The sequence below is a fragment of the Equus caballus genome, chromosome 2 (genome assembly GCF_041296265.1).
Source record: "Equus caballus isolate H_3958 breed thoroughbred chromosome 2, TB-T2T, whole genome shotgun sequence".
Classification (NCBI taxonomy): domain Eukaryota; kingdom Metazoa; phylum Chordata; class Mammalia; order Perissodactyla; family Equidae; genus Equus; species Equus caballus.
Window position 1 is genome coordinate 44,545,634 of NC_091685.1, and position 13,724 is coordinate 44,559,357.

Genomic DNA, 13,724 nt, shown 5'->3' on the forward strand with positions numbered 1-13,724 from the left:
GGGTCTACGAACACCGTCTGTCGGCTGGCTCCACTCTGACGGCCATGGAGGCCTCCCTGCCTGGGACGGCGGCCCCGAAGATATTTGCAGACAGTTGCTGCAACCCCATAGGACAGGGGACGGCAAACCTTCCCTGTAAAGGGCCAGGAAGTAAATATTTTAGGCTTTGTGGGCCAGATGGTCTCTGTGGCAGTTACTCAACTCCGCCCTTGGAGCGTGAAAGCAGCCACAGACAGTAGGTAAATGAATGGGCGTGGCTGCCTGCCAATAAAACTTGATTGACAAAAACAGGATGCATAGAGACAGAGTAGATTAGAAGTTACCAGCGGCTGAGGAGTTCCTGCTTAATGGGTACAGAGTTTCTGTTCAGGGTGATGAAAAATTTTGGAAATACACAGTGGTGATAGCCGCATAGCAAAAGTAATGTACTTAATGCCATTGAACCGTACACTTAAAAATGCTTAACATGGTAATTTTATGTTATGCATATTTTAACCACAATAAAAAATGTTAGAAATGGCAAATTTTATGTTTCCAATATTTAATAAAAAATAAAAAGAGAAAAAAAATAGGCCAGGGGCCAGATTCGGCCCATGGCCACCATTTGCTGACATTTTTGGACTCCTGCCACGGAACGCCCCTTGCTACAGTAAATCCACCAGTGTCTTGATTCTGTATCTCCCTGGCTTCTGGGCAAGTGTCTTGCACACAAGAGGTAACTTTAAAAACAGGACTCTGCTTCTGGATTCCTGGGCAAGTCAAGCATCTTCCTTCACATGAGCTTAGCAAGGAACATGGTGTCCCAGACGGGCACCCATCTGGAATGCCGGGTGGGCCCACGGCCTCCCTGGGTTTCTGCAGAACACATGTTCCTCTTGCAGCCCAGGATGGTCCTTGTGGCTGTCTGCCCCGCTGGCTCAGACGAGCAGGCAGCCAGCTAAAGAATAAAACCCAGGCATTCTTCATCTGAACCATGGTGAAATGGGCCCCGCATACTTGACGTATTGATTTTTTTGGACACTAACTGTAGAATTTAATACGAAAATTCTGCTTGCTCCTTCACTCAATCATTTTCGCCTGCCAGGATCTTTTGGAACCCTGAATCTGTCATCTATTGTATCCGCTGTCCTCCCAGCTTTGTGTCATCCGGAAATGACTTCCAGTATCTTCATCCGTGTCACTGTCCCTGATGGAGACACGGCAGAGGCCGGAGCCAGCAGGGCTGCCACCAGATCATTAATCAATACTCTTTGGGTGTGATGGATCTGTTGGTGAAAAAGTCACCTAATTGGATGGGCCACTTCTCTATACCTTTCCCACGAGGACATCACATGCAGTATAGCTAACGCCAATGGAAGTGAAGTCACAGTCTTCTGGAGAATTCTCCCATCTACTTAGTAACAAGCTTGAAAGGGAAACGAGGAGAGTCCAACACAACTTATTCAGGGTGAACCATGTACCCTGGGGCTCTATTCTAAGTGCTCAGCACCAATCTGGTGGCCACAGGTAAAACAATTAAAAATTCTTGACTTCACCCTGAGATAGCCCAGACACAGAACCTCAAAGCAAGGACAAAGAGTTCTATTACTTGCTGCTGTCATAAAAAGAAAAAGGAACAAAGACACAAATGGAATGCATTTGGAGTTTGATGGAAACAAAGCTTTTTCTTTAAAAACTAACTGAGCAATCACAGCTGACAAGGTCTCAAATGAACTCACTCATTAATTTTTAAACGCACCCTTCCCAACAGTAAGTAGGACAGATGTGAAGACACCTTCTTGAGCTGATATCCAGGGCTCTCTGTGCAATGCCACTATTCTCATTTCTAAGATGTCCACTCACTGTCCAGCAGTGCACACCAGCCTGGGAATGCATCGTCCCCTCCAGGACAGACCCAGAGATGCTGGGCGCGCTGCATCCCCGTTGTGAAGAGAGAAGACCCAGCAAGTCCACTGGACTGCCGGGCACATGGTTAATGACAGCTATGCACGGTGTGCAGTGAGGAGCTGGTAAAACGTAAATCTACTCAGGCTTCAGCCTGCAGCAAAATCCACAGAATCTGCATTCTGAATGATCTCAACAGATACTTACTCAAATTTCAAATTCAGGTGGGCATACCCTGTAGGAGCAGCTGAGATCTGCATCCGGCTGCATGATTTGGAAAATGCGAGGTCCCTGAATTTTCCTGGCTAACTGCAGATGAGGAATCCCAGTCTCCGGGACTTTAGGGGACTTGCTGAAGCCCCAAGGTGCCCAGCTGCTAAGTGTGGGCGCCACTGCCACGGTGCATCCTTTCCGCCTTCCCTCAGGGCGCGAGAAGCAGGAAGAGGGAAGCCACGGTGGCCGGCGTGAGCACAGGCTCACTCGTGCATTCAGTGGACTTTACCACGCGGGCAGCCCTGGCTGGGCCTGGGAGAGCCGAGGGAGCCCCATCTTACCTCATCGGTGATCTGGCCTCCGAAGGTCACCCATGTTCCTGAAAGAAGACACACAGGCTCAAGTCAGAGAACCTCACCAAGGAGCCCAATTCTCCCCCTGGGGCGGTGGGACCTCAGGCTGTAGGGCCCAGGGGGCAGCCACAGGCCGCCATGCTGCTCTGCTCTGCGGTGAGCATGTCCTCGGCATGTGTGGACACCTGGCGTTCAGTGCAAGTCTCCCCCTCCTGGGGCCACCAAACTGAGGGGACAGTAAGTGTCCAGAGCAGGCAGCTGGCTGCAGGCCTTCAAAATGCTCGCTGGGGCTCAAGCTGATGCGGCCCCCCTCCCAAGGACACGCCGCAGGGAGAGGGATGAGGGATGTCTCCCTGAAGATGGGCGAGGTCTGACAGCCACGTCCTCAGTCTCCCCGGGCCCTGTGTGTGCGTGTGTGTGTGTGTGAGGGGGAAGTAGCGTGTGCACCATGGAGGCGAAGGGACAGCATGATCTGGGAACGGAGCTCACATCTTGGGAAAAAGGAAGATGGATAAAATCTGACAGCCTTTCAGGAGGGACTCTGCTGCATAAGGAAAGGGGCTTCCTCCCGCCACCCCCCGGGGTCAGGGTGCTTTTCTGATTTTCTGGTGTGGGGCAGGGGGCTGTTTGCACAAAGGCCCTTGGTTCTTGCCTCCCCTCCCCTGCTAAGTCTGTATCTCTGTCCTTCTCCAAGACCCCAGGCACTGTGGTCACCATGGCAACCAAGCCCTGTTCCCCCCATCCTGGCTCAAGGTGCAGCCCCGTCTCAGAAGAGGTTCCCTTCAGCCCTCGCCCAGTCCTCCTGCAGCCCCTGCTTCCTCGGGTGGCGCTGGACCAAGGGGCCCCGACACTCACCGAGCCCCAGGCAGGAGACCCGCAGGCCTGACTTGCCCAGGTTCCTGAAAAACAAATACGGTGTGAGTTCTCAGTGGCCAGGGTGGGACCTGCCAGACAGGCTCAGGCTCCCCCTCCACCATTCCTCATCCCAGCCTCCTGAACCTCCACCCCCCCCCCCCAATGCATCTTTTGAGGCTCTGAAGGCAAGGGGGACCTTTGGAGAGAGGCCTGCTGCTCGCCTCAACAGGAGTAAAGGGCCAACTGCCCCCCCCCCCCCCCACACACACAGCAGGGCACGGTCATGCTGCTGGGACAGGCCACGCTGGAGACCACATGCACCTGGAGAGCCACCCCAGAGAGAGAATGAGGGAATGGACGCCGTGTTGTTTTATGGGCTGTAACGAGATTGATTCAGGCCTTGTGGTCCTGGCCACAGGGCATCCTCTCCTAAGAAGCTTCTCTTTCCTTTTCTTCAGAGTTTCATGTTTGGGATTCTGTGTATCTTTACTCCCTCTCTCTGAGGAGCAGAGCAGAAGCTAGTCCCATGTCTCCTGGGCCACGTGGGCCTCGGATCTGTAGTTCTGTGGTAGGAATGTGGGGGGACTAGAGCTCCATCATAGGGTGCCGGTTCCTGCGCTAGGCCGAGCCCCAGCCTCTGTTGTGAGCCTCAGCCAGGGCCGCTCGGGAGGGCGAGATCCAGATGCTCTGGCAGCACACGTTCTGATCAGGACCAGCAGCCACAGCTGCACGGGCTGCCCAGGGCTCCATCAAGGGCCCACTGAGGTGCCCGCTGGATGGGGCGCACCCCAGCGTCCACATGGACAGGCTGCAGGCCATCATTGACGTTCTGCGGAGGAGATGGAGCGTGGCAGCGCCTTACTGAGGACTGAGATGCCTGTCAGGCTAGGAGCCTGCGGGACAGCAGCAGGCCAGGTGGTCCTCCAGCATCCTGTCACCGAGCCCCCGACAGTTCTCTGGGGCAGGCGCCTTCCTTTTCTCAACATTCGCATTTTATGGAAGAGCACACCAAACCTACCAGGCGCTGGGGAGCTGGGGTCCACCCAGGCAGTGGGCTCAGAGCACGTTCCGCACCACAGTGGCACGCCCCCGCCCCCCACCCCATTTATAGGTGACACAGGATGTGATCTGCCCGGATGGTGAAGATGACATGTGGCAGGGTGAGTGTCCCAGCCGAAGCTGGGGCCCTGACTCATCTGGGTTCTGACTCCCCTTCCCTCCTGGGATCCTGGTTGACGGATCTGGGGACCAGCCCGGGGTGCTGCTCTGGGGACCAGCCGGCGGTGTGACAGCCTTCTATGTCGTGGGAAGTCAGAAAGCTTCAAGAGACGCAGAGGATAAACTCCAGCCTCCTTCCCCAAGGGCTCCCTGAATTTCCCTGGTGCTCCCCCACTTCTAACTTCAGTGACTGCCACGTCTTCAGTTTCTCTACCCACCTGGCCCCCTGGGAAGGCAGCCTGACCCATTCCTCTCTGAGCCTCCACAGCCTCGGTTTCCCTGGTGATAAGATCCCTGGACCCTGCCCACATCACAGGCGGTCTTTGGTGGGGCGAGTGGATAGAATAAACTTGTAAGCAGTTTGACAACAGTTTAGTGTGTCCAATTCAAGGTAGTTCTAAACTGCCCAGCATTCTTCTCAAATTTCCAGTGAACGCCCGTCCAGCTGCTGCCCACTGTTCTCACAGGCAGTGCCGGCTTCTCCCCTAAGTGAGGAGAGGACAGCAGCTGGCGTCTCTTTAGGGCAGAAGCTCTGAAGCCAGAGCTCAAGTCCTGGTTTGATCTCCCTGATTGTACGCTGGGCGTGTCGTGGAACCGTCTGCCTGATGCCCGTGTGCCCATCTGCAGAGCGGGCTCGCGACGCTGTCTGTCTCATGGGGGTCTCTGTGAGGATGAAATGAGATAACACACATGCCTGGAGCACAGGGTCACGGGACACTGACTCTGCCAGTGTCTTGTTTCCGAGACACACAGCACAGAACTTTTTCCTCATATGATAAACGACGACGGATAAATCGAGGAGGCTTTAGTATGACCATGTCAAAAAGGGAACAGAGGTTTGCCCTTGATTTTTCGCCTACGAATCAGTGAAGTAATCTGACAATGCCCTCAGCATTGCTTGTATGTTCCAACCTGGAGCAGCTTGGGTCTGGGACTGCTAGAAAGAAAAGCGTGACCAGATCGCCTCCGGACGCGGCCTCAGGCCCGGTCTATTTAGTAGGTTACGTTGTTTTCCCACCCTAGCTAGAAAGCACCTGGGATGAGAAATCAGAACAGTGCATATAAGCAGTCTGGGAACAAAGCAAAAGACTGAAGGTTCTCATCAGTGTTCTTACTGTGTCGGGGTCACAGACCCCCTTGAGAAACTGGTAAAGGCCCTGGACCCCTTCCCTGGATGTGTGCACAGACATAAAAACCCTCACAACCTCATTTGCAATGTCTGGGCGTTTGCAGAGCCTCAGGCCCCCTGGGGGCCCAGTCTGGATGAATCCAGGTGCCGGGAGGGGGTTGACCCCTGCATCTGTACCACCACCCACTGCGGGACTGTGGGAGCGGTTTCCTGGCCAGGCTCTGTGGAAGGACGGTTTTTAGGAAGGTCCTCCTGAAACTTCCCTTTTATCAGCATGGAGCCAAATGCCAGGACATGCTGTGTGTTCAGGGGGACAAGCAGCTTTAGCAACAGACAGAGGACACAGAACACCAGGCTGAGGCCACTTGTGTCTGCAGCTGAAGAGGGGTCACCCCTTGCCCACCAGAAGGGGCTCGGAGCCTCCTCCAGTGCCAGGGCAGGGAGCCGGCGCGTCTGGCTCTCCAGCTGCTTCTCCACCCACCGCCCACAGGATAATTTAACAAAACTAGGACACCGTGCGATGCTGCAATCATCCCGCTCAAGTTGTTTCCTCGTTAAAATGATGGTATTAGTTCTGCCATCCGCTGCCAGGCCTCGGGAGAAGGAATGAGAAGGGACAGGACATCTCCGGGCTAACAGCTTTATAAATACGGCTGCTCAGTGGGGGTGGCAACAACAAATTACAGCCTCGTCTGGACAGGGGCTGGGGACACGCTCAAAACTTTCAAGACGCGAAAATCGTTTCCTAACAGATTTTTCTCCCCTAATTAAAACTTGACATGATGATAAAAGAGTTGGCTAAATCTCTAAACCCAAATAACGTTAGCCTTCATTAATTTCCCTCATGTGTCTCCTGTGGTCTCGAAAAATGCTAACGAGGACTCACGGATTTCACCTTTGCCGGAGGAAAGCACTGACGCCCATCGTACAGCCAGCGGCGGCTCTGCCCCCTAAACTCTGCACCTCACACCCCGGGCAGTCACAGATCCTTTAAAAACCAGCAGTTCAGCGCCTTCGACTTCAGCCATCTGGGCAGAGGACAAAAATTTGATCAGGGGACGGAAAGCAACGTGGCCTTGATGAGCTGGTTTGATGAATAAGAGGCCAGGCTGTTTTCCGGTCAGCTGTCGCGCTGGGGGGGATTATTTGTCCACAGGTCTGCCCCGCTCCCAGACTCCAGGCTCCCTTAGGTCAGGCTGGGCTTCTGGGTCTTCATCTTCAGAGGCAGCCTGCAGTGCAGGCTCCCAGGGGTGTTCGTTAGTGTAAGAAGCCCAGGCCCTGGGACCAGCCCCTTGTGACTGACTGCTGGCCCTTCCCCTTACTCCCAGGACTTGGGGTCCCCTTCCCTGCACTGAGCACCTCTTAGGCTCTGTGGTGAGAACATGGCTTTGGTTCCCTTAACCCCAGCGATGACGGGTATGGCTGGAGGCCTCCTCCTGGCCCTGGAGCACGCCATGGTGGAGGGCCAGCTTCCTAAGGAAGCGGTCAGAGTTGGGGGCGGATCCCATCAGGCTCCATACAGCCCCACCTCCACCCTGGTTGCGGCCCTGGGACAGTCATTATGGAGCAACCCCATGAGGCAGGTACCCTGTGGGGCAGGTGCCCCGTGGGGCAGGTTCTGTGAGGCAGGAGGTGGACGTGCTCAGCAAGGGCACCCAATGGTTTAGATTCTGGCTCCCATTTTAGCCCCTATGAAACTACACATCTTGCCGGAGTATGACCCCACCTCCCCCCCAACACTGCCAAGAAAAGCTGGCCTCGAGGCGCTGCTGTGTGTAAGGCTGGACAGGACCCAGTTGGGAAGCACTGGGGCTGGGATCTGAATCCAGGTCCTCAGACTGCAAAGCCCCAGCCCAGTGAGCACCTCCCTTCACTGCCCATCTCGCCCTCCCTGCCTCCAGCATGGGCCACACACGTGCCCACACATGTACACACACAGACGCATACGTGCACACACACAGGCATACGCACTCACAATGCACACGTGGTGATCTTGAGCACTCCGGCTCTTGAAGATCCACTCCTCCACGGATCTTAGGATCTTAGGAGGGGAGTCACGTTGGCAGCCACACTTTCCATGTACCTGGGGGCTTTATAATTTTAGAAACAGTCTCACTTGTATTAACTCCTTTGATGATCCTAGGATTGACTTAAAAGTTGCAGTGGATAATTGGTATCTAAACTAAAAAATACATAATCTGTTTATGCGTAGCTTTTGATCCCCACTTAACAAAACCTACTAGAGCTTCTAGAAGAGAGAATTCCATTCTGGATTGTCCTCACTGAGTTGAGAGGATGGGAACAAAAACCTTTTACCGCAGAGGTTCACTACAGAACATCAAACATCGCCCGAGGATCCAGGGCAGGAGGGAATGCGGGCGTAGATGCAGAAGGACTCGGAGGTGGTCCAGAATTCCCCTTGATGAGGCACGGGACTTATGATGTAGTTGTTTCCCATGAGGTCCAACTCTCGGGTATGGTTTTGGGGAGGTTAAGCTATACGTCTCAGTTGTTAGGATCGATTCTCTCAATACTTTTTGAGTTGGCAGCAAACCAGATAGAAACCCGGACACTCTCCTCGAATACAACTAGAATTGTCTGTGGGTTTTTCTGAGGCTGGTGGCCTGTGGGACTGTTTGAGTCACTGAAAGCAGAGTTGCACCTGGCTCCTGTTTTGGAAACACTTTCCTGTGAAACCTGGGAACCAGAGACTGACTTAGCTTTTGCAGTTTATGCAGATCACTTGCGGTAAGGACTCCCCTTTCCCCAGGAACACCATTCTCAAAGCGCCAAGGGCTCTGGGTGCAGAGACTCAAGGGGAGTAAGAAAGGCCAGCCCCCCGGCAGGGTGCCCCACAAATCTGCCCCCAGGGGCCCTTTGCACAAAGCCAGGGCCCTCCTTTTCCTCCTGGGTACAACCACCGAGCATCTGAGCAAGGCCCTGCGTGGGGCATGGGGGGATGCAAGGAATGGCAGGAGGGTCCTTGACCCTGACACTGGCGCTTTGCACCATCTCTACGTACAAGTCACGGTGAGGGACCCCAGAGCCAGGTGGGGGACTGAGCGCGAGCAGAGGGACACACAACAGCCTGGGCTGAGTCATGAGCAGGAAATGCCAGATGCTGCTCTGTGCCCTGCGAAGCATTAATTCTGCCCGTAGAGGAACCCAGGCCTGGGGTCTGGCTCAGGTCACGGAGGGAAGAATCCCATCCCATGGTTCACCCGATAGCCCCTGACTACACAAAACGAGCGTCTGTCATGATGGCCTGGCTGCAAAGACGTCAGACTACCCACGGGACAAACGGGGCCCTGTGTGCCCAGGGGGAGGGCAGGGAGGCCGGGGGCCTGTGGCCCGTGCCCTGAGGGTCCCAGGAAGAGGAAGCATCGCACAGTCCGACATGGGGGGGCTTGGCCATTACAACCTCCCCCCATGCCGTGAAGGGAAACAAACAAGCAGAAGGAAGGCAAAGGGGCCCTCATGCACCATCTCCCCGCCATCAGGAGGAAACCTGGGGCTGCCCCAAGCTTGTTTTATTTCTCAGTCTGCCTACCCAGTGCTGGGAAGAGCCCCTCCCGGCCTCTCAGCATGCCGCTGCCCAAGGCTGGCAAGGGATTTGCAGATTTGATCCGCTCTCCCAGATGGGGTGCTGGGAGGGCCCCCGCCCCGCCCCGCGGCCCTGTGCCCGTACCTATACTTCATCCCCGGCTGCTTCACGCAGGCGTCGCCGGCGCTGGGGAGACTCTGCACGGACAGCTGTCCCAGGCTCCGGGCCACCATGGCCACAGCACGGAAGCGGCTGTGGGTGCCCAGGCTGGGGCTGCTGGCTGCCGGCCGGCCCAGCCGCTCCTCGGGGCCCCGGCCCTTGAGGCCATGCTCTGAGCACACGAAGGACACCTGCATGCCGAGGCCGGGCGCTCAGCTCCTGGCCGCGTCCCCTCTCCTTGTGGGCTCCGAAGTCATCTGTCCCCTGGAAGCCCTTCTCTGCCTGGGACAAGACTTTATCCCAGAAGGCAAAGGAGCTCCGAGGTGTCCCTTCAAGAGCCAGGATGTCCCAAGGCAACGATGTAGAGAAAGCCTGCGCAGTCTCCGAGGGCAGAGAATCAAATTTCCAGAAATGTGTTAGAAAAGACCTTATCAGAGAGAACCTGGAAGCCGAGTAGTGCGGGTGCCATTTTCTCTCCCCTCTCACATTTTTCTTGTCTCTGCAGGTCCTTCTTCTGCCCCGACCCTGGTCTGGCTCTGGCTGCTTGAGCCTCCAGCCCAGCAGCGTCCGGCAGGGCTGGGCTGCGAGTTACTCCTGACAGATGAGCGACATCACCGTCCTCTGATGGGAGAAGGGAGGGCGCCTTCCGGGGCGCGGCCTGGGGGCCCGAGCAGGCTGCTGTGACTGTTCTCCTAGGGGGGCGGCCTGGGGTCGTGGGGAGCAGCTGCTTCTCCAGGCTTCCTTGAGCCTCTCAGAGGGAGCTTTGTATCCAGCTCCTGGCTCTGCACACCATGGGCTGTTGGGGCTCCCACCAAGTCAATTAGGTGACCGGTGAGAGGCACAGGAGGCATCTGGGGATTAATTGCTAATGAAGCGGGATGCACCAGCCGCCTGCCCTGGTCGATCCCCGGGAGGCCGGCACTGGCTGCTCCAGGCTGACAGCCGCTCGGCCAGGACTGGGTGGATGGCTGAGCTTGTGGGCAGCTAGCTCCGAGAGAGGCAACGCAGCTGTGGCCAGCTCTATCTGCTCGTGGTTCTTGCCCAGGAAAGGGGGGCTTTTCTGGGGCGTGGCACAAGGAGAAGCCAAATCACCAGGAATGTGGAGGAGGAAAGACCACTCTGTCTAGGTAATAGTGACACAGACGACCCAACGAAAGAAACCAGGGGGTCAAGGGACCAGAGACCAGGAAAGTTCCAGCACGTCGCACAGTGTGTAGCTCAGCTGATGCTTAATAAATACTTCTGGAATAAATGAGTGAATGAGTGAATGAATGAATGAAGCCCTCCCCCGACAACTCCAGCCTCCTCTCTCTCACTCATGGACTCAAGATGAACTGAGAACAAAGCTGTCCTGGAACAAAGCTCATGGAGTTTCCTGAAACCCAGAGGGATGCCCCGGAGGGCAGGAGGGGCTGGCTTTGCCCTCTGACCCCGAGCATCCCACTCTCGCCCTGTAGGGTGGGCCCTGGCCAAAGCTGCCTTTTGGGTCCTTTCTTCCCTGTGGGAGGGGCTGAGAAAGAGTGCTGGATGGGAGGCCGGTGGTCGAGGGTCTAGCTCAGGCTCTGCTGTGAATTCACTGTGTGATCACAGGCAGGTGTCCTGCCCTCTGTGGGCCTCCACTGACAAAATGAGATGCATGGTCTGAGAAGCCACTTTGTCCCTCCCAGCTCAGCCCCACGGGAACCTTCCACATCTGCTGGCTGCCCATGCTGTGCTCTGACAGCACACAGAGAAGAATCCACTCAGACGTTCACGACGGATGGAGGCGGAACCCGCTCTCAGCCCCGGCCCTGCCTTTTTGGCACAGAAGTTAAGAATACAGCCTTGTCCTGGTCCTGGCCTCCCTGCTCCTGAGTGTTCCAGTGTCCGGTGTAGATCACAAACACATGGTCAGATCACGCTTGCCGAGCGCTCATCCCGGGCTGGGTCCCTGGAAGTGCTCACAAACGGTGCCAGCTCCCAGGATCTCTCAGCAGAAACTAATGACTTTCTGGCGGTGGGAGTCAGTATAGGTCCCTGTGTGAGACTCTCCTTCACCAGCCCCCCACCACTGGTAAGTGGATCCCTTTTGTCTTTCCCAAGTGCACAGGCCTGACATGGCAGCAGGAACCACCCCCTGAATGTGGGATTCGGACCTGGGGACAGAGGATCTGGGAGGGCAGAGCTGGTCCCTTTGCCAAGGGGGCCCTGGGAGGTCACACACGCCACCTACAAAGGCCAGCGGGGGCCCCTGGGGACCCATAGGCCCAGCTCTGCCTTCCTTTTCCACCTGCCCATATAGGCCCTGGAGCCTGGCTGGCCTGGGTTCCTGCTCTCAGGGCGGCTGGGCCCTCCCTGAGTTCCTTGGGCGGGGGTGATGGGAAGGCGACGGGCAGCCTGCAGGGCTGACCCTACATGCCAGCTGGGCCTCTCTGCGAGCCGAACCCTGGCACTGGAAGAGAAAGAGCCACGGCCTCTGGAAGCCCACGGGCCTGCCAAAGAGGCTGCAGATGGCAGAGGCACTGCCCCCGGCCCTTCCCCAGCGCTCATGGAACTCACAGTCTGGGGCACGGCTGTTCAACACCTGACCAGGCTGCTGGGGGAGCTTGTTACAAATGCAGAATCCTGACCTGCTCAGTCAGCAGCTCTGGGGCGGGGCCCTGGAAGCTGTGTTTCTAGCCAGAGCATTGAGTGGTGCTATGCGCCTGGCCTAGCAGATGCAGAAACCCGTACCCCATTCTTCCTTATACACTTCTCTGTGCTCTGGGAAACTCTTGGATCCCACAAGGGCTGGCATCTTCCTATTCCTCAGGGTGGCCCTTAACCAGACGGTGGGCCTTAATCAGCACCGAGTTAAGTGAGAGCCACAAAGACGTACTCACCACAGTGTGTGAAAGGTCATCTGCCTCGCCGCCCCACCCAGCAATTCTGCTCCTAGGTACGTGCCCAAAGAGTTGGACACACACGGCCACACAAACTCTCGAACACAAATGTCCACAGCAGCATTATCCACGACAGCCACAAGGTGGAAACAACCCAAATGTCCATCAACTGATGAATGAATAGACAAAATGTGGTCCATCCACACAACAGAACGTTATTCAGCCACAGAAAGGGAGTGAAGTACTGACAGATGCCACAACCCGGGGGGAACCCTGGAAATGCTATGCTCGGTGAAAGAAGCCAGTCACAAAATCATGGAGGAAACCAGTCACATAGTGTATGAGTCCATTTATATGAAATGTCGAGAACGGGCAAAACCTTAGAGCCAGAGTGTAGATCAGCGGTTGCCAGGGGCTGGGGGGAGCAGGTATTGGGACGTGACAGCAAATGAGAGTATGGGGTTTCTTTTTGGGGTGATGAAAATTCTAGAATTCATTGTAGTGATTTTTGCACAACTATGAATATACTAAAACCATCGAACTGTATACTTTAAATGGGTGTATGGTATGTGAATTATATCTCAAGAAAACTGTTACCAAAAAAAAGTTAGCCTCAAAAGGCTCCGGGCCTCACACGTGCTGTTCCCTGTGGGAGTGCCCCTCCCGTTTCGCTGCCTTTGATCTCCTCCTCACCCTCTGACATCAGCTCAGATAGTACATGCGGTGTGAAGCCAGCCCCCCAAGCACCGGTAACTTCTCTCTCCTCCAAGGGCGCCCCTGACCACGCTCTCCCCAGAGATACCAGGGGGCCGGGACCCAGCTGCTGGTTCCCTTTGGCAAGAAGCACTCCTCCCAGCCATCAGCGGGAGTCAAGCTTTCCCTCTGCAGGACTCCCGAGGGGCCCTGTGGCGGAACCCCAGCCCCCGCTCCATCCCGTTGTAACGTGTTGTGGGGACGATGGGAATGAACATCCGACCTCAGAACTCTCCCCTCTCCCGGGGAATCCAGGACGAACATGCTGCACCCAGCCCAGGACGGCCAAGCATGGGGGGCGGGCAGGTGGATTTTTAAAGGATGGTCAGAGGCTGTAACTTTCTACTTGCCCAAAAGAGGAGTCATGACCTGTAATATTCTCAGAAACTCTCAAGAATTAGACAAGAGTGGGGACCCAAAAGCTTAGAACCTTGATCTGAACTTGCCACAATTACTCATCCCCCAAGAGAGTCTCTTCTCAAACGTGTTTAGGTGGAGAAGAAGCTGAATCCTAGACCATGTCAGTCGACTTGAAACGGGCTTAGGGCAGACGCACCGAGCGCGGATGGTTGATTTTGATCCACAAAGATTTTTGGGCTCTTCTTTGGCCTCTCTAGTACTTGCTGTTGTTAAAATGAAGCAGCTAGCTCCTGCTGTGATTAATCAGAGGCTCAGCCACCCCAATTAAGTGCTCTGCTCTGTGTCCATGCAATGCCATGAAAAAGAGCTTCCTGGAACAGAAGCTTCCGGTGCAG

General features: G+C 55.6%; 1 protein-coding gene across 19 annotated transcripts in view; it reads right to left on the reverse strand.

Moving 5' to 3' along the window:
* Positions 1-13,724, reverse strand: part of KCNAB2 (potassium voltage-gated channel subfamily A regulatory beta subunit 2) — a 91,106-nt gene that overhangs the window by 24,767 nt on the left and 52,615 nt on the right. For all 19 annotated transcript variants that reach the window (XM_070261108.1, XM_070261102.1, XM_023635908.2 and 16 more), the window contains 2 exons: positions 3,306-3,349; positions 2,439-2,476 (listed from right to left, as the gene is read on the reverse strand). In XM_070261108.1, the coding sequence (XP_070117209.1) occupies positions 2,439-2,476; positions 3,306-3,349 (82 nt within the window). The remainder of the gene's footprint in view (positions 1-2,438; positions 2,477-3,305; positions 3,350-13,724) is intronic.